Source organism: Mchenga conophoros, linkage group LG9 (assembly GCF_057382185.1).
Source record: "Mchenga conophoros isolate Kocher_MC1m ecotype Shallow Benthic linkage group LG9, M_conophoros_male_GT1.1, whole genome shotgun sequence".
Classification (NCBI taxonomy): domain Eukaryota; kingdom Metazoa; phylum Chordata; class Actinopteri; order Cichliformes; family Cichlidae; genus Mchenga; species Mchenga conophoros.
Window position 1 is genome coordinate 27,460,804 of NC_140534.1, and position 21,333 is coordinate 27,482,136.

The 21,333-nt window shown below is 40.9% G+C and overlaps 1 protein-coding gene across 3 annotated transcripts in view; it reads left to right on the plus strand.

Moving 5' to 3' along the window:
• Positions 1–21,333, plus strand: part of sema5a (sema domain, seven thrombospondin repeats (type 1 and type 1-like), transmembrane domain (TM) and short cytoplasmic domain, (semaphorin) 5A) — a 170,180-nt gene that overhangs the window by 35,120 nt on the left and 113,727 nt on the right. For all 3 annotated transcript variants that reach the window (XR_014893926.1, XM_085287316.1, XM_085287315.1), the window contains exon 2: positions 12,143–12,354. Coding sequence is in view for 2 of the 3 variants with exons in the window: in XM_085287316.1 (XP_085143442.1) it covers positions 12,207–12,354 (148 nt within the window). In the remaining variant the exon portion in view is untranslated. The remainder of the gene's footprint in view (positions 1–12,142; positions 12,355–21,333) is intronic.

Below are 21,333 nucleotides of genomic sequence, written 5' to 3' on the forward strand. Positions count from 1 at the left end.
ATGAAAGAGGGCGACAGAATGTGATACAGGGAGTCAAGGAGATGATCGAAGATTTAAAGTTTGATCATGCACATGATGAGGATGTTGAACCAACACCTGCCAAAAGGCCTACTGTTCTTCATAAATTTTCAGATTGGGAGGAAGAGGAAGAATCATGTGGATCAAAATCACTAGATGTTCAGATTCAGGAGTACAGGACCATGAAACTTGAATTATCAAGTCAACAAAACATTTTGCAGTGGTGGAATTCCAACAGTTCCCAGTTCCCTGCCCTGAGCAACCTTGCAAGATTTGTCCTCTGCATCCCGGCAACGAGTGCACCTTCCGAGAGAGCATTCAGCCTTTGTGGTCGGATTTTGGAGGAGAGACATTCAGTACTGAAACCCTCATCAGTCAGTGACATTCTTTTCCTGCATGGAAATTTAAAATAATTTGGATTTTTTAAGTAAGTTTCGTTCATTTGATTAATAGTTTATAATTTTGAGATGTCGTTTATTGTTGTATTTATATATGCATATTTTCTTTTGTAGGAGAGACCTTGAATTCGACATTGGGACATTTTTTCGTTAAACTGATAGTTTAAACAACCATTTAATTTCGCAGTGGCCAACTATTTTGTTCTTTTGTTTACAATTTTAAGTGACTTTTTTTTTTTTTTCGCGACACTTTCCCTACTGTGTTGACAGAAAAATGTTACGTTTGTATTTTACATAAAAATAACAAGTAGGCCACAATGCTGTATTCGTTTTTATTTATTTTATTTTTGCAACACGTTTTCCATGTTAAAAGATAAATGTTGCATGTTGACAGATAAATGCATCTTGTTTAAGAAAAATAAATACAATCATTGCACAACCTGCAGTTTTATCTGTTATCTCTATTTTTTGGTGGTACCCCATTTAAATGTGAGATTTTGGAAACCAGATCTAAATTTAGCGGGAACGGTCGGGTCGGGTAGAAAATTATTCTAAGCGGGCAGCGGGTGAACAAAGACTGAATATACAGCGGGAGCGGTCGGGTGCGGTACAAAACCTTGCGGGAGCGGGCGGGAGCGGGACTAAAAAAACATTCCCGCGCAGACCTCTACTCTGTTGTCAGTCTGACAGCAAGATTGACAACAGGAGTCAGGAGGACGCTCCTTTTGTTCTCTCTTTTTTGTCTGAGCTGATGTACTGAGCTCTTCCTGGAGTTTTTGTAGCATGTAGTTTTGTAGTTTGCACTTTGTTCAGCATTCCTGCCTCCAGTGTCCTGCATTGGGTCCTCAGTGTTCATGTAGACCCATGTTCAACATAGCTTTCTTTGCATGAGGTGTCTTGGCAGATCCTAAAACTCACTGTAAGGTAACTGGGTATCACAATGATGGTTAGCACCATTCTTTGTTAACTGAGGCTTTCTTCATTAGACTCTATGATAAGGTCATTAAAACCCTGTCCAAGTCGTAGAGAGATCAAAAATATAAGTTTGCTACAAATAAGGCAAGAAGAGAATGCAGACTGATTATGATTGAGCCTGTAAATTTCATAAAGATAATGCATACATTTTATTTGATTGTTTTACTCATTCTAGCATAGCAGCCACACATAAGAAATCGCAAAGTTTAATCTTCATACTTTTAACTCTTTACCACCTGAAAGTCTAGTAGAAGTATGACTTCAAGTGCTTTTCTGAACTGACCGGTTTCTGTTGTATTTCAGGCCTGCTTATAGAACAAAAATAACACGGTAGTCTCTAATCTAATCTACTTTGTTAGTCTCTAATGGAGTCTATTCTAATGGTTGTAAAACCACATCTTTATTTATATCTACTGAGGTGTCAAAACTCGGCATTAAGGAGTCATCTAAGTGGGGTGAAGAGTTAAACGTGAATCACATTCAGGTCTGACATTTCCATGATGAAGTGTACATAGAAATCTATTATACTTTGGCTACATAAGAATGTAATGAATAGCCCAAAAAGTACATTTATGTGTTTTCTCCATCACCTACTGAATCCATTCATTTTAAATTCTTTGGAAGTGAAAACATCCAGTTTGCACAGCTTTAACTTTACTTCATAGCTTTGTGTGATGGTACTTCTACCATAAGACTGACCCATACAGAGCCAGTTCCCTTCGCTGACAATCAGTATCACACTCACAGTGATTTTAGGCTGAAAATCAGAACATAACGTGCTCCAGACCGAGCCATGTGCTTAGCAGGTTTCTATAGTGGTCTAACCAGGATAAAAGAGAGCCACCATTGTGACTCTAAAAACTTTGCCTTTAAGCTGTCTAATCCCTTGCTAACTAACTAATCTTCAAAGTACACCCCTTAAGGAGAAATATAATTTGTTTTTGTCCAAAACTCAAATGTCTGGCAGCCTTTGTAGTCACGTAGCTTTTACACCAGTTCATAAAATTATAAATACGAGTGCAGGAATCTGCGGTAAAAGCTATGCTGTTTACAGTTTTTTCTGATTGCTTAAGCACATTTTTTGTAACCATTGGCTAATTTTGCAAAACTCTTCACACAAATAAGAAAACCTGTCACCCAATCATCAAAACATTGTAGTTCTCTTGCAAAAGCGAACACAGCTAGATTAACTCTTCACACCTTCGTAAAAATGGTGTTTCCGTATCAAACAGTACACACAAGCCATCATCTACTAAGCACACAATGCGCCAACTGCACACTGATGGTATGAATACAAAACACATCTGGCTTTTGCTTTCTCTGTGCACAAGGTAGGCTATGTCAGTTTGAGCTCATACTTCTGTCATAGATCCATAAGCATAGAGGGATCCAAACTTCAAGTACTGCTGTTTATTCAAACACATCAAAACAAACACAAGTGTTTATTTCCAAGTATAGGATTATTTGCAATCGCCATAATGACTATATGGGTTACTTGGTCTGCAGTGAACATGCTTCCTCTGCCCCCAGCATCTGGTCATCTAGCAATTCTGTAAAGTAACAATTTCAGTATTTTTACATCAATGGTATTGGTGTGTTTCTCATTGGCATATGGCAGTGCTACAAATCTTTGTGCGAAGTGACTGTACTAACCGATTCTCATTTCAAGATGTCCTTATGGTACTTGCTACAGTGTAGCGGCTCAGTTTAGGCTGGACCCGTTGGCCAGCTACCCTCAGGGTCATTCCACGGTTGATTACATGGTCCACTATTGTAGCTCTGATGTCATCAGCAATTCTATTTCTTACTCTTCCTACCCTTCCTCTCCCCCCTCCTCATCTTCCTCTCCCCCCTCCTCGTCTTCCTCTTGCTCCTCCTTGTCCTTGTCGTCCTCTTCATCCTACTTCTTCACCTCCACGTCCTCTTCCTCAGCCTCCTCTACTTCTCACTCTTTCTGCTCCCTCCATTGTACTCCGCACACAGCTTACCTGTATTATAGTGCTTAGGCTGATTGCAAAGTGAACTAATTATCTAAGAAAGTTTTGACATGTGAAAGTGTGCCAGACAGTTGGCAAATTAGTGTTAATGATAGCCATACATGTGTATACTTTTGCTAGGAGTGTGTTGGAAATTTGGTAATTGAGTGTTGTGCAGTGAATTGTGCCTACAGTTTTGCAAAGTGTGTGTTACAAAATTGCAAACTGAGTGCAAAGCAGTTTTTGTGCTTTTAGTTTTGCAAACTCAGTGAGTGGTTTTGCTATAAGTCTGAATAGTTTTAGAGATTGTGCTACAGGAATCACAGTTAGGGTTTAAGCATTCAGAAAAAACTGTAATCGAGACATCAGTGAGAGTGGCAAAGTAAAATATATAATGTATAGGATATAGAGCACACATGCAGAGGCCTGAGTGTGTAACTGTTTACACACACACTGACTTATTTGATCCAACTGTGGAGAAATTTCGATACAGAGTAAGAAGCTGGAGTGTGAAATGCTTTTGGAGTTGGAGAAAACTGGGAGAGATGTTTACTCAGCAGTGTGTGTGTGTGTGTGTGTGTGTGTGTGTGTGTGTGTGTGTGTGTGTGTGTGTGTGTGAGAGAGAGAGAGAGAGAGAGAAAGAGAGAGAGAGAAAGAGGAACCAAACTGTACATTTGCACATTTGATTTGTGCTTCAAAAGCCACACTGTGCAGCAAAGATAAGGTTTTGAAACAAGCCATCTGATCCAAGCGTGCTTTTCAATCCCACTCTTGGAGAGACACAAACAAAATTCTTTGCAAGGAATTAATCTGCCCTCTGATGTGGAGGGTCACTGAGCGGAAAGGGCCCTGCTGTGCTGCGATGAGTCTTTGATGGCAAAATCATCACTCCGTCATTCTCTCTGTCATCCGCTGAGCCTGTGAGACACCCAGCGGACCGAGGTGGACTAAGAGCATAAACACTGAGGGAAGAGGTCAGCGAAAGGTGGAGACAGAGGGGCACGCGGAGGGATAACAATATAAGACAGGGGAAAAAATCAGACCAGTGGCAGTAAGGAAAATCCCATTAGAGCCAGAAAATAACAAAAGTCAGAACACAGGCCAGTCTTTCTGTCAGTCATGTTGTGTTTCACACAGCAGTCATTCACTCAGTCAGGCACCTCATCAGTCTCTCTGTCAGTCAGTCACCTTGTTTGTTACTGGGCCACGTCATTTGTCAGTCATCCTGTCAACCTGGCAGGCGCTTGGTTGTTTGTTGGTTACTCAGTAAAACAGCTAATCGTTTTGGCTACTCAGCTAGTTGGTCAATGCTTGAACGCTTGAGTCATTTGTTTAGCCGTTTATTATTTCATCAGGTCACTTTCTCTACAAATAATTTTGTTCCATCATAATCTAATCTGTCAGTCTGACATTTTAGAAAATAAGACAGTCGGCTGTCCCTTTCAGAGCGACGCATCTCCATTTCTGTGCGCGCTTTGGTCTAAACACAAAATCGCAGAAACCAATTGGCAGACAGAGACACAGAACAACAAACCAACACTGGCAGTAACCCACCTGATAGACAGAGTGATAAACAGGCAAACACCCAGCCAGTCACATTCCAAATACATACATATAAGTCTGCAGCTTTACAAGCGTAGAGCTTTATAAAGCAGCTAGTGTCTTTGTGTGCTCTGCTCTAAAGCACAGTCTGGGTTGATTTTACTGGTGGTGTGCTGTGGGGCCATAGTGAGAGTGAGAGAGGGAGACCAGTGGGAGTGAGAGAAGCATCTATCAGCACCGTGGTGTGACCCCGATCTCACACTCCCCTGACTGTGTTTGGACAGATGGATCATCACTGCACTGCTCACATTTGACAAACGTGCTTACATGTGTGTGTTTGTATGTGTGTGTGTGTGTGCCCCCATGAATGTGTCAGTATGATGAATACAATGCCACCGTTTATTCAGGAGTCTATTCATTATGTATAGTGCAGTTTAACCATCATGAAGTCCCCTTCAGACAAAATCAATAGTGTTGTTAATATGATCCTCTCTGCACTTGTTACTGCAGGAAGACCTCAATTGATTAGTTAGTTAACACCTCAGCTCCTAAAATGCATATGCAAATGTGCGTGAGTGCAGACGGTGCAAATGCGACTGAATGCATTATTTTCTGCGTTTACATTTCGCTTCAAGTGATTTTAGCGAAATTATTCATAGTGTGGTGTCTCAAACAGTTGGCTTAGTAAAGGCATAGAGGTTTCAGTCCAAGACCATCACAGTTTAACACCCTACATAAGATTTCAGTGGATTACATTTGCAGTTTAATCTAAGCAAGATGTGACATGATATTAATTAGTGAGCTCAGGGGCGCTGGTACCTGTTTTCCACTGCTTCAAGTCTTCTGCTAAACTGAGCTAACCACCTGCTGCCTTCAGCTTTATATTTAATTTAGAAATATGAACATGACCCCCCTAATTATTCCACTAAGTTCTGACATCAAAGTATATGTTAACAAAGATGTGGTATGACCATTAGAATCCGGTCGTTAAGTGATGACGTGACGAATCCTACTTCCAGGCCTAAAGTAGTCTGCGTTTAATATGGCTTTTGTGTTGTTAACATGTTTAATGTTATGTATTTTCTTCTATTTAATCTCAAAAAGCTCCTAAAACAGTCAGTGATCACTGTTGACCTCCCTCAGCTTTTATTACTGCTAATCATTTATTTAAGCTCAGTTTTTAAAACCTTAGGATGTAACTACAGCCCAGCCCATGCAGCAGTATATGAATGACTAACCTCGTATTGTGGATGGATTATCTCAGTTGTTCTCCTGGCTGAAGTTTGGTCCTTTTACAGCATCCTGCCATGCCATGTTTATATTATGCTAACATAGCTGTGTCACTAGCGGTCACGTAGCACATCATTATATACCAGCTAGCCAAACTTCAGTAACCCTACAAACATCACTGCTGTTCAGTTTTCTGTCTTCATTTATGTTGGAAGTGATAGCAGAGCTGTACGTTTTAATTTGTTTCCAAAACCCCGCAGTCAGGACATGCTATATTGTATTTAGATAGAAGCTAGCGAGCTAACTTCCTGCTAACATCTAACTCCATTAAATGTCATAAATTCCGTTTTCATGGATGCCTGGATGTTAAACTCAATTGTTACACCTGATAGAGCAGAACGCTGATCATTTTATTAAAGATGAAAGACTTTAGACAGTTTTTCAACTCTCAGTAATGCCATAGTGATCGTTTGATATATGGACCTGCAGCGGAGTTTAGGCCCAGACACGGCTAGTGACGTCAGACTGAACGACCGGATAGTTTCCTGCATAGGCATAGGTCACTCTCACTTACTTCTGATACAAAGCCAGCCATTTTATTCTACAAGGAGGCCTGAAATATGACTGAAGCTCCTCTGTTCAGAAAAGAGCATCAAGGTTTACACCAAATAGGCTTTCAAGGGGTAAAGTGTTCATTAAAGTGGTAGCTGGAGGTTGATAGCCGCCACTAAGAAATCAATTGCTAAAGGTGCTGTGACTCAGACCTAGAGACTGGTCAGCAACCCCTTCATGACCACTATTCACTAAGGAACATTGTGTATTCCCTGACTGGTTGGTAAAAACGCCCCTGCAATTGCTTTGGTCATTAGTAGCTTGCCAAAGTCATCCACAGTTTGCATGGAACTGCTCTCCAAGCAGCAGTGGAACTGTGAAAAGTATGACAGTTATGGTGCTTATTATTGTCAAAAAGGATCATATATAAATGTGTGATTGACCAGTTGTGAGTTGGGTAGCGTGCTGTTTCCCTCTATTTCACAGTCAGATCTTTCTCATGCACATAAAACCTGGTTTTGATAAGTTAAGGTGGGGATGGCGAATATGCCCAGCTTCTGGCTTCACAATAGCTGGTAACCCACCCACTTCACTAACTCATGTACCAATGACTAATCCATGTTTTATATTCGATCCTGTAATCTTAACAACTTCTACATCTTTCACTTTTTAAAGTAAAAGCTGTAGAAGTTGTTAAGTAGAAGTTGAAGGTGGTATTCTTACACAGCCCTTGAATAAAACAAAGTAATTATCATTTATCATTCAATTTACTTTTTTGAATATGAATTAACCTGACTTCAATAGGACATTATGTACATATGTACCGTCTAATTACAATAATTATACAGAAAATTACTTATGCAAGCTTTAAATTCCTTCCATTTATCAAATGTCATTTACTGAGCAGTCCATGACAGCGCTTCAATGTTAATTATAGTTATATACTTATACCTATACTAATCAGAATATAGAGCTACTGCAGGGGTGGGGAGAAAGACAGAGAAAAATTGTTCTGTTTGAGTTATTGCTGATATTTTTGAGCCTTTTAAATGTTGCATTTGACATTAACTAAAAAGCAGCTGCACTTACACTTGGTCTCCTTCTGTAGCTAGCTTGTCTTGAAGATAAGCACCATGATTGCAAGTTTATTGACACGAACATTCATGAACCTGCTCTACTGAGAGACATGATAAGGGGGAAAAGGATGTGTGGCCAGTGACAATAGTGTCTCTCTACTGGAAGCAACAAAAGTCTGCTGTATACACACACACACACACACACACACACACACACACATTATTATCTTGCGTGACATTATTAAACTGCCAGTCAGATTTATCCAATTATAATTAAGGTGCTTTAACACCTTTCTAGATTGTTCCAGCCTACTTTACCCTCTGACCTTAATTGGGGTCTGCTGTCATCCATTCATGCTGAATATAGGCTCATGAATCAACAAGACAATAGCACTAATGAATTCAATTCAGTTCAGGTCAGTTTTATTTATATAGCACTAAATCACAACAACTAGACAACCCCCTATGAGCAAGCACTTGGTGACAGTGGGAAGGAAAAACTCCCTATTAACAGGAAGAAAGCATTTGCCACAACCAGCTGTGGGTGATGAGAGGGAGACGAGGCAAAAGACACATTGTGGACGAGAGCCAGAGTTTAGTCATTTGCAATGATTAGAGTCAAAGTGGTGTACAAACACTCAGAGACTGCAAAGAAGTGAGTGAAGAAGAAATGCTGTCAAAACATTTAGCTCACAAAGCTCAACACTTCCCCGGGTTGCATACGGCTCTCTACATACATTTCATATGACATCATTTATACCATGTTAAGTTTTTATGTGACTTCTACTCCCTCTGCTCTGTGCCCTGAATACACCGGGTGTTATCCATCACCAGGTCCCCGGGTGCTGTAAAATGCACTGGCCGTGTACATGTGTTCTTGTCTAGCATTGAGAATAGTAGTGGGTGGTGGTGGAGGCGTGTATTAATGCCCTGGAGATGATTTAGAGTTAAACCACCGAACAGCAGAGCTCTCTTCCAGTTTTCTCCCATAGGACAAGTCAGTGGCTTGTGGTGAGTTACAGAGAAAATAGGATCCAGTCAGAAATCACTTCAAGTGAAACAACAGCTTAAATGGTTTCTCTTTAAATAATGCAACAGCTCATGTGGTCATAAATCAGGTTTCTGTGGGTCTTTGAAGTGACATATGCATTTTTAAAATTTATGGCTCAAATGTTTTTAGCCTCTAGATCTTAATTGTTTTGCCATGTAATGAGAGGTTTTCATTGGAGTTGGCTTTCATGTGAATAGGCAGAATAGGCAGTACTGTGCAAAAGTCTTGAGCTACCCCTTGTTTCTCTTTATTACGCTTACAAGGAGTCTTTTAAAGTGGACTTGAGCAACATGAGTGAAAAATCCAAATTTGAATTTTTGGGTTCACAATGTCATCAATATGTGGCAGAGCTCAAAAAAGAAAACAGTGAGTGTCTACAGCTATGTATAAAACAGAGACTCTCTCATGGTTTGGAGCTGCATTTCGGCCAGTGGTGTTGGAGATCTTTTCAATGGATGCAATTATGAACCCAGAAATGTACGGTCAGACTTTGATCCACTATCTAATATCATCTGGAAAGCATCTGATATGCCTCATTTGTCAGGATGACAGTGATGCCAAACACATTGCCAATGCAGTAAAAGCATACCTGAATAGAAAAAAACATGCAGTAGAGCACTATCCATCATAGATCGGCCTCCCCAGATCCCAGACATCAACATTATTGAAGAATATTGACATTAACAAGAACAAAGAAAGCTTTGGATATCCTTGAAGCAACCTGGACAATTATACCTGAAGACTGTTAATAGATATTACAAAAAAAGTTTGCCTAAAAGAGTTCGGGCTATGTTGAAGAATAAAGGCGGTCATACCAAATATTGACTTTCAAGGTCAGAATTCTACTGACTCAATTTTCACTTCACATGCTGTGTTTCCATGTATGAAGTTTCTGCACCTATTTCTTATAAAATCTAGAGAAATGTCTTGATGAGCAGATCTGCATGTATTAATCAACTTAATAAACATTCCCACTATTGTGGTGACCAGCAGATGAATTACACCAAATGAGTGCATACGACCATAAACTTTAGCGCATCCTGAACACTACATTTACCTTGAAATGAAGGCATATTAAAAATTTTAACATCCTGTAACTCAGTGGAACACAGAGAGCACACGAAATGATGAAGAAACAGATAAAAGGGACTGGTTACACAATAGCATGTATTTTTAAATAGCGCAACAAACTGTGCTCAAATGAGATGGCAGTGTTTTGTTTTCCGTGTGCGTGCATGCAGGGATGTTTGAGATGACGGGAGGTTACATGCAGGATTGTTACTGAGGGAGCGAGGCCAACAAAGGGCGCTCAACCTGCTGGCCCTGGCTTAAGCTCCTGTCAGCTAACCCTCTGTATGGGTGTGAATGTGTGTGTGCGTGTTTGTGTTGGGGGACCAGCAAATACGCTCACAGAAATCCATGTGAATAACCGAGCCCTTTTAAATCTCTGACCACATACACACACAAGACTGTAAAAACATCCATAATCTCATTTCCTAAATCGGGTTCACCTCTGCGCTCAGAAGATTATGAAATATTTTCCCTAAGTGAATGCAGGCAGAAAAGGTTGTAAGGCTGCATGAGAAATGACAAGAATAATGTCCAAGCCAGCAGACTAGCAACAGGTAAAATAGCTTTTTAGTGGGCAAAACATTGCTAAAGAGTGTCAAAGAAACTAGCAGACAAAGAAAGGTGCCATGTAAAGCGACAGGTTGACTAAAGCAAAATTTAGAAAGAGTACAGAAGCTGACGCATGAACCGTCAAGACGAAAGGGAAATGGAACAGAGAGAGGCAACTGGCGCTGGCTGTCACTTGCTTTCCCTTCTGTAGATGACAGGTGTTTTACATTACTCTGCGGGTGAGAGCAACACATATATCTGCACCGCCTGCACCTTTACACACCGGACTCAGAGCGAATTCCATATCGCCCCCTCGACCGTGGAGCTTATTCATGCACACTAAGGCCAGAGTAAACTTTTCATTCAAGGAGAAAATGAAATAATACCGCCACACTATCGGCATTATGGTTTTCACTTGAAAGCAGGAGTAGGTGTCTTATATTCTACCCCACAGCCACTCCAAGCTTTCCAGCACTAAGGGGGATTCATACTTCAGAGAGAAGTGGAGCTCTGTGGAGCGCAAATGTTCACACCAATTCTTTTTTTCTTAGCTTGCGAACAGCTAGCTTTTCTTTTTCTATATTTGACTGTTTTCCCACAAGCAACACAAAGATGAACTTTTACTTTTCCTTATTTGCAACCTACCGTTCGTAATAAATGAACTGTGCATGCTCCAGAAAATACAATTTCTTCCACTGGCTGGACAACAGATGAAAAGCCTATTTCACATGCAATAAAAATAATAAGAGTTTTCCACAGGTTCAGCTGCTCTATTATGAAAACCTAAAGCAATGCCTTCCATCACTTGCACTTTACAGCTAAGACCACGAGTATCTTTGCTCACTCCACCGCACACGCTGCTCCTAATGTCGTATACAGTCAGAAAGACTTGCTCCTCCGCTGCGCACAGCATGCATCTTTCTTGGTATTAGCATCACATAAGTGATTAAAAAGTAATGATGTCAGTGGTCTAGACTGCTCATCAATTCACCCCCACAAAGAAAGAAATCAGGAACAATTGAGTTGTGCAAACTGCTTTGTTTGTCTCACAGCGAATGACTACAGGACGCGCGAGTCTGCTGTGTGCATTATGTAATAATTACGTCTGCGCATTGGAGGGTTTGGCTGTGAATAAAAATGTGTCAGATGTGCAGCCGCTATAGGATGTAATTGAGCCACAGGAGTGCTGTGCTGCTCAGTGTGTATATCAGTCACAAAGGCACAAAAGAATGATGAAAAACACATGAATACCCTATTCTTCCTTCGTCGTTAGAGACAGCAAAGCTTCTCTGCAGTGGGCGCAAGGACCTGCACAAAAGGGCATTTAATGTCAGATATTAGAGGGTAGACAAACACTGCCCTTTGGGTGATAATGCATACCACGTCTGACTGACCGCGGTGGTGTCAGAGGTGTGAGAAGTGAGGTCTCACAGTGCAGACGAGCACCCTGCTGTTTCCCAGCACAAACTCTGCACACTTTTCCCTGAAAATCTGTCACACTCTCTATTCTTCACACCTCACTCCCCTGCTCCCTTTTGGTAAGGATTTATATTTGCAGCTTTTCATCTCCTGAGGGGAATGCTGCGCGCTGAGTGTAGCGATACAGAGGGGCTGTATAAGATTTTCAGCACGCGGATTAAATCAAATGTGAAATAAACCTTTGTTAAAACCTACATCTGTCTCTTTCTCCTTCTGTCTCTCCAGGTGTGTCTCCCCAATGCGCTTGGCCCTTGAGGCCTGAGGAGAAGTGAGCCAAGCCCAGGCCCCCATGGGACGCCCTGTTATCCAGCATGCACTGCTGCTTCTGCAGTGCATGCTGGTCCTACGGCCTGGAGGTGTGGCCGGCAGGAGAGGGCCAGTGCTGCTGCCTGAATCACCCTGTTACAGGACGGAGCACCCACTCGTCCCACACTCAGGTAGGTGGTTTAAGAAATGCGCTCTCTTGACGTCATCAGAGCGACTCTTTCCATTTTTCCCCCTCCATTCATAAATATCTGAAGTTTTCTCATCAGTTATACTCATTTCCTTTTCCACTCTTAGCAAGGTTAAACTTGTAAACCATAGATGTTTCTGAATGGTTTCATTATTTCAGTTCTGTTGCTAATAGACATAAACAACCTTGCACACACGTCACGTTGATTGCGATGAACAAAGTTAAAGAAAGTACACAAAGCTTGTAAAGAGTTTGTCTTGTTAGAGCAGTTTTTCTCACACTCTTATGAAATGCTGTTGTAATTATCACTCTAGAAAACACCGTCGTCGCATTTGCTGCCTGGCAAGTTTTAATCTGTGTAAAAGTCATTTTAAATGCACTCAGCACTTTGAAAAATGTTCAGATCCGCAGCCCTGGAGAGCAATGAGCCTAAACCTTTGATTGCATTACAGACATGAGGTAAGCGTACTTCTAAAGCCTAACTCACATTTACTACATTTAATGTGAATTAACTGTTCACCAAACCTCTGCCAAACATCCAATTATATCTTAGCAGCTGTAATTAGGCACTTCAGGCCTGTCAAACTGTGGCTTTTTCCACCAGTTTTAATGTTATTTAAATGCAGAGTGATACTGCCTGTGGTGTGGGTTTTCTTTCTTTCTTTTTTTGTATTTAAAAGAGCAAAAATCCAAGTATGGAAATAAGTCTCTTCTCTAATGTTTCCAGCTCACCAACTTTCTGCACACAGTACAACACTATTATTATTATTATTATTATTATTATTATTATTATTATTATTATTATTATTATTATTATTATTATCTGAAGTGTACAGCTTAAGTATTTACTCTATAAAGTAATTTGAATCACAGTCATCAAACAGTCATGTTAAATAACTTTACACACAATGATGAAAAGCTTGAACAGGTTTTGAGACTGAGGATGATCTATCATAACAAAAAATTATCTCGAGAACATCGTCTGCAGCATCTGGAGGTTTTTCTCTATTTTTAACATTACATCAATTTTTTAATTTTCTGAAACCTTGACCACTATGGTTCTTAGGAGGCTCTGGGATTTCCTCTCACTAAAGAGCTTACAGAACTAAGAAATGAAATGCTGAGACAATCCTCCCAGCTCCACTTCCAGGGGAGAAATGTTCTCTGATTATCAATGAAGAAGCTCTGGTAATTTCAGTCTCTGGTAAGCAGGATTTAGATCAAATGTCAGATTGTCTGTTTTAGATGAAGATTCAGTGTTGATTTTACCATTTACATAAAAAATTATTACCATAGGTAACTACATTGATGTCACATGTTGGTTTCTGAAATCCTGTTTCATCCTGTCTAGTTGAGCATTTTCACTGTTGCCACCTTGGCGTATTAGTTAATATAACGAGAGGCATGTGGTTGATCAAACGTATCAGTCACAAGTTGTTAGCCAATAAGAAACAGAAATGAACAAAAGTATGGGCAAGATTTACAAAATTCACCAAATCTTCTATTCAATATGACCCAAAATGAGTGACTGGGACCATAAACTCAGAAGACAGTAAGAGTTCACAGAGCTCAAGTCAGAAAGATATTTTCTCATAGACTTCTGTTGAAGTCTGCAGTTATGCGGCAACTAGTCACACGACTACTAACCACATCTGGTTAACTTGTTCCCCTTGTTTAAAATCATTGTTGCAATGCAGGGTCAAGTGAATAAGGCACCCTTATTGGTAGGGAAAAATGAGTATTCCCTCAGTAGTGACTAGATTATGTTTAAATTCTTACAATCTTGACAGATAAGAGGGTGAACAACGAAAAAGCCCAATGCAGCTTCTGTTTAAGAGACTATAAGACTTTTACTTTAAGCAAGTACAACCAGAAACATTCAAACGTCGAGACCTTAATTATCCAGCTCATAAATTTTACAGATTTCATCAAGCAAAATTAATGATCGCTGACTAGCTACTATGGGTGGGGCCTGTTTTTTTGTTTTTTTTGTCTTTGTCAGACTGAAATCAAGGACTCATTGTTTAAAAAAAGAAAAAAAAAGTATTGCCTAATACTAAAAATTTACAACAATTGAAATGTGCAAACGTAGCATGTGAAAAGAGAAAGACTAGCAGCAATTAATGAAACTAGCAGTTAGAAAAAGGACACTTATGGATTTTTCTGGCTATGTCCTCTTGGAACGATCCAGCTCTAATCTGTAATTACAACATTTCTTGCTGTCTAGGAAAAGTTCACCTCCTTTATTAACTTCCTCTTTGTTCCACAAGGCAGACGGTGCCTTTGTTATGGGCCTTTTGCTACATGGCTCTGCAGTTTTTAGATACAGTATGTTCTGCATCCGATTTCATTGTCCTCACTCTCTGTCATACTTTTCTATTGAACAGCTAAACTGTAATGAAACGCTGTGAATCCAAGTCGACTGAAGGTATCAATAGCGATCAATGCAGTTCTGTCTAGCCGCTGCGAGGCAGCAGAAATGTCATTGAGCTGTTTTCATTACAACAGAGCCCCAGTCACATAATCTCATAGCATTCTGTCTGGGTAAAATTGACTGGAAGAGCAAGGTCACTGCATGTGATCCACACGCATGCATAGACTCATATTCCGAATAACCACCCACCTATAACCCTAATTCTCCCTCACGCTGTCTCCCTTCCTAATCTTTGTCACTTCATTGTTAGCTGAGCCGATGCTCTTCCCTCTGCACCGATTGAGTGCAATGATGATGACTAACTGCCCAGCTAATGCAATACCTTCATACCTTGTGCTTTCTGCGTGGGGAGGATCAGACATCAGCTGGTGGGTCAGCTGTGGTCATTGCGTTTGTGTTCTCTAATGTACCAGATTGGCCCATTAAGCTTCAGTGGGTTAATGCTTTGGTTGAAATATAGGAGCATTAATAAAGAGGGTCGACATTTTAGTTAGCATTCAGACACGGTTCAGCAACACAGAGCCGACTGAACAGAGGAAGAGAAAGGCAAGTACAGAAGTCTTTAGTGAGTGATTAGCTGTGGTGATATAGTTGCTTCTTAATGCAAAGAGTCTTTAGAGCTTCTTTGGGGAGTTATTAAATAAAAGTAGATGATGTATGGTTAAAAGCTAAAAGGTTGACTCACCAAATTACAAAAGCATTTACGGTTTTATGCCAATACAGTTGACATTAACTATACATAAAGTATGTTAACCGTTGTATTATGAGGCTAAGATAAGATATTAAGTGCGAAGATATCAGCTCATGGCAGCAAGCTCACCAAAGCTAAAGACTGTATGGGAGTACCACACAGACACAGAAACCTGCTAATTAGTGCTTCTTAACGCTAAATACTATAATAGTGTGCACCAAAGCAGCCTTGGACAGTCTATTACTACAATTAACCACACAGAAAGTCATATTATCTCTTTGATAATTGCACACAAAAAAACTTTCACAACAAGGTTGAGACGTTTAGTTCAGTGACTAATCATCAGAGGTGAGGCCTAGCAGACAGCTGCTGGCCACAGCTGCCTGTGTCGGTGTCAACCTGTTAATTAAAACAGCCAAATCCCTAACTTTAAGCCTTATTACATTTGAGTATATGAGTGAATTAAAAAAATAACAGCTCTTCCACCCCTTCTCACGAAGGGATGCATTAGCTTTAAAGGCTAATCTATTTAAAAGTAATGCTTTGGCTTGGTAGGCTTTGAAATGTTTGTTTATGCTATAAATCTGGACATTTCCACACGAGTATCTAAGGGGACTGACTCTCTCCTGGAGTCTTTTTCAAGCGGTCATTCAGGGAACGACAGTTTTTGGCGCTTCGGGTGGTTTATGTTTTTTTAGCCATGGAGATGTGGCATTTGTGAGTGTGTTTTGCCGCAGCGACTTTGTAGCAAAAAATCGATGTTTAGGAAAACATCTCTGTGGAAAAGTATAGTGCATGGCATATAATTATAACATTTAAATTCATTAGAATTGGACAGGATTTGGAGCTAAGTGCTGGTTTGCATCATTGGTACTGATACATACAGATTAACTGAACCAGGCATCGATGTAAAAGCAACAGAAATCGGACAAATGCAACACTTCAAACACACGTGGTGTTAGTGAATCAGAAAACAGCTTTTTTTTCTTCTCAGGCTTCCAAGAGAGTTGGTTAGTTGTGACTGTGGGAACCAACATGTGCCTGAACGTTTAAGACTGTTTAAGGGGCTAAGCTTCAGCTGAGAACTTTAAAAAGCTCTGTGTACAGCTACTATGTGTCCGTGTTATATTTCTGTTATTCAAGTCTTGGAAACTCGGGAAAAAGCGGGAAGCTACTGAACATGACCATCTTATCCTTAATTTTCTTAGTGGAGAAGAAAGCACCATGTTTTTATTTACCATGAGGATCAAACCAAGTTTATCATTTCTCAGTATCACCAAGCTCTGAATCTTGGAGTGGGTGGTCACAGGGTGAAGCATTAAAAGTGTAAATCAAATTTTGTCTCACCTGCAGTGTTTTAATCCTGGGGTATGAGTGGGTAAGGCTTTATGGAAGTGTTGGGGTACGTAAACACTCAGTGGCACACACACATGCAGGCAGCCCTAGTTTTCATAAAATTGATGCAGTTCCATTTAAATGGCTTGTAAAGCCTGCTGTACTCCTGTTTACATATCAGCTTTGTTATAAAGCTCTAAAGTTCTGCAGACTTTTTCACAGCAGTCATGTGTGGGAAAGAAAATTTGCTTCAAGTACAAGTTTTCACTTGAAGTTTTATCGCCCAACTTTGATTGCATTACTTGCGTTTCAGTCCTATTTATTTTCACCTTGTGTGAGAATCAGCACATTTGCAGGGCTGCTAATTCCCGTGGTCCCATGAAGATGTCCATTTATCTTTCCCTTCACATTTATAGGTATTTCCATTTTGTTTTTTAATAGCTTTCCTTTTGTGCCCTGATTGTGCAGTTCAAACACATCTCGTTGTTCAGGACTGTTTTTTTTTTTTTTAAAAACAGGCTGCTCAATGCTTTTTAGTGACTGCGAAATTATAGCCCATGTGAGGTTTTTTTTTTTGCAATAAAAGCAAAAAGAAAGAAGCTATGAGTCATTACAGAATATTACAAGGCGTATGCATATGGACATAGACACGCATACGCATATGCTGAGACTGTGTGAGGGAACTGAAGCCTCTCGTTAAACCTATTATCATTGTCTTTTGTGAGTCATGGTGCTCCACGTAATATAATGTAATCCCCGGTTGTTGCGAGTAAACAGTGTGCAGGCTGCCATGACTCCTCTTTAGCCAAGCTGGGAGGACTACAGACACATTAAAGACACCCCTGTGGACCACAACAGCCTAACAGTCCCACTCTACTCAGATGAACATTTCCCTTAAGGACATACACAAACAAATGTATAGCATTTGTCTGTGTATGTCCTTGTTTATGAGTTTTAGTGAGAGTTTCATGGTTTATCCATTGTTATCTGTTGTTAGGATGATGTAGGAACAACACAGGGACATCAAATCGTGTGACCTTCATAGCTGGTGCTTGCATGTATGGCAAGTTAGCATTTGTGGAATATCCACACTGGAAGCGATTCTCATTAATGAAGAGATCTGAGGCAACAGAAAGTGAGAAAGCTCCCATGCTCCTCATTTGTGATGAAAACGTGACAAAATGTCAACGCTTGGGAGGAGGAGAAAAGTAGACATATGGACACATTTCGCATTTGACGTCAAGGAAAATAAGACGCTTTGTGAATCGTGTGGAGCAACTCTCTCTGGTAAAAACACGACAAACATTTAAAATGAATCAACTTTAGATTCAGTCTACAATAATCTTATGAAACAAGGACTAAAACTACACTGACACAAAAAGAATTTAGGCTCTTGAACTATTACTAAAACAAAATGAGACTTAAGTAAAGACTGTGGCTAAAATCAAATCAAAATTAGGTGTCAAAGTTTTCACCGTATGGCAGGAACTTGTCAGTCAAAAAAGAAGTTAGCCACAGGGCTAAAGCGCATCAGCATGAACAAGCTGTCTTGACGAAGACTTGATTAAAAAAACATGCATTTTCAAACATGGAGTTGCCCACTCCGAGTAATTGGAGAGAATCTAGGTGTAAGGACGATTCACATTGCTTTTTGGGAACAGGTTTTATATGCAGGTCTACTAGACCTCCATCTGTGGCTCCTCAGCTCACAGAAAGAAAGAAAAATCCCATGCTCAGCTGGCAAAAAAGGAGTTAAAGTAGAGCTCAAAGAGCGGTTATGACCCATCACGAGAAGCCAAGGTCAAGGTTTGTCTGAGTGGGTTCCAGTGACAGCATTTCTTTCTTTCTGTGTGATTGTGGCCTGACAGTGGAAGGGTGTGCCTCACATGGGTTTGACCCCACTGGGGATGGTGGTTTTCTGACTTGGCACAACACTTGGCTGACAGAACTGCTACTGTGGCGCAAGGGTGCTGTAGTCTAACTACTGCTTTCTGCTTTGTGTGGCGGTTTCAGAAAGAAACATAGAGTTCAGCAGCAATGCTCCAAATGTTTACCCCGAAAAGGTACGCTCGCTGTACTTGAACAAAAACAGGTCCGCATATAGCTCCAGAAGAGGTCCAACGTAAATGTGTGCCATTTATTGGATTACTTTAAGAGGGGCTTTGAAGTATTTCTCTGTTTCTGGCAGGCATGTTTTTGCAGAAGACTCCTGACAAAGGATTTGTAGTGTTACTATAGCCCCTGAGATATACTGTATTAATAAAGCGTTGTATTTAACAAGAGTTCCTAGGTGTAGGCTTGAAAGGCTTTTAAAGGTTATAAACTGTGGTGTAAACAATGTCTTCACAGGCCAAGCCGAGGGCCATGTCTCTGTGGAGAGCAACAGCCCGACTTGTTTTACAGCCACAAACTGAGCTCAGCTTTTATCATCCCCGAACAGCAAACACATCGTTAGAAGGAGGGCAGTGAAAGCAAGAAAATAAACAAATGGTCTTATAGAATTCATAAATGCAACAGGCCGCAAGAAGTGTCAGAGATGCTTTAATTGGCCTTTTGGGGATGTGTCTTTTAAATTTAAAGCCCACTGAGGTCAGGTATGCATGAGCCATGTTTTACTTAAATGGGTGGCAATCTGCCTGGGGAACGAATGAGGCGCCATCCATATTTTTGGGATTAGTGCATTTTTACGTTCCCCAACATCTCTAAGATGTCATCACCATGCATATTTGTTTTCATTTTATATTCCTCTGAGTGGACTGAAGAGATCTGGTCATCCTGGTAAAAGCGCATCTGTCCTAAATACACATTGGATTTAAATATTTTAGTGCACACTTATTTGTGGCTTTTTACCGTGGTTTGTTTTCCATGATTCACTCACTGCCCTGGGGCCATAACACAGCAATGGGGGTTCAAGTTGTAGGACTTCTAGCTGGAAATCGTGCTTGGGTTTGTTTGTTTTTTGGCTCTAAAAAAAACCACAAAAAACAACATGCAGGAACCTCGGGGCGCTGAGGCATGCATGAAGCTCTTAAGCACCCTCGCCTTTTTTTGCTTTGGATTTTCTCCAACCGCACAGGTGTCGGTTCTTCGAGTGCGCGGACCAGTCGTTTCCTCTTAACAGCTTGAACAAATAGTTGCTATTCTCGCCGCAGAGCTATTACCGCAGGGCGGCATTTTAGAGTGAATTGGCTCTTCGTTTATGCGAGCGCCTGCCGCCACACTCTATTTACACCACTCACAGAGAAACCATTCATGTTTCAGAATTGGTTCCACATGTTGCCATTGTTGTCAGCCTGGCAGTGCTGTTGAGTGGCAACTTTAAGCACCGGCAGACTGGAGAGTGGCGTGGCCTCTGATGCTCAGTGTAAATATTTATATATCCTGTCATTTTGTCTTTGTGTCAACTGCCGTGTGTCATAGAAGGGAATAACAAATGGTATGTGAGTGATGGGTTCTATTTTGAGGAGGTGGGAGACAGGGGTTAAGAGGATAAGTTGGGACTGAGAAAAGGGGGGAAGGGGGTTTATATGTGTGTGTTCGCTGGTTTCATGTTGGCCCAGAGCCCTGGCTGCGCTCTGAATTTACACCCCTGATCCGTTTGTGTGTGAGCCGTCCCGCGTGTGTGTCTGCACGCCGTCGTCTTATGAGCAGCCAATCCCCTGATTCAGTCAGCTGCTGTACAAGCCTTGATGTGATTACATTATCACATGCATTTAAAGAGCAGCTCATGTGAACCCATGCAACATGCAAATCAGCGCTGAAATTTAGTAAAGGAGATAGGAAATTGGATTTGTCTTATTAGTTGGGGGGGTCATCCTACTGGTCCCTCATCTGCTAGGTTAACGATAAGGTTAATTTGTTGGCTGTGTGTTGGATCATGTAATTCTGCCTCTAAAATTACCTTCTACAATCTATCCAAAAAAGAAAAAAACACATATATATCAAGTTAGATGAGAAATGGAAATATTTTTTTGGTGATGGTAAACCAGCATCCAGGAATGTTGTTTTGTAAAACTCTTTCCAAGTGTGCCACACTTTTGTAGCGGGAAAGCCAAAGGCCAATGTGCCAAACCCCCCCCCCCCCCCCCCATGAATGGGATGTTGGGAAGCTCCGCATATATTTAGCTGCACAGCCTTGGGAGGGCCCATCCACGCTGGCTATGAATGTTTATGAATGGTTCCTTGGCCTCTTCACAAAAGGCCATAAATCCTTTGAGTGCTTTTGTGTTCAATTAGAACCTTTTGCCCCTTTTGCACACTCCTAACAAATATCCCCTCTTCTCCCTCTTTCCGTCTCATACATGCAGACACACACACACAGACACACTCTCCATCACCCCGTTACAGAGCCTCCCCTGGTGAGTCAGGGAGATTTATGAGAAGAAGCTGGGTTCGTCAAGCGCCGTCTTCCCCCCGGGGGGTGTCACAACTGCATTTGTATGCCAGGGATCCTCTCGATGGCGTACTATAAAAAAAACCCCAACAAAAGCCCATTGGAGTCA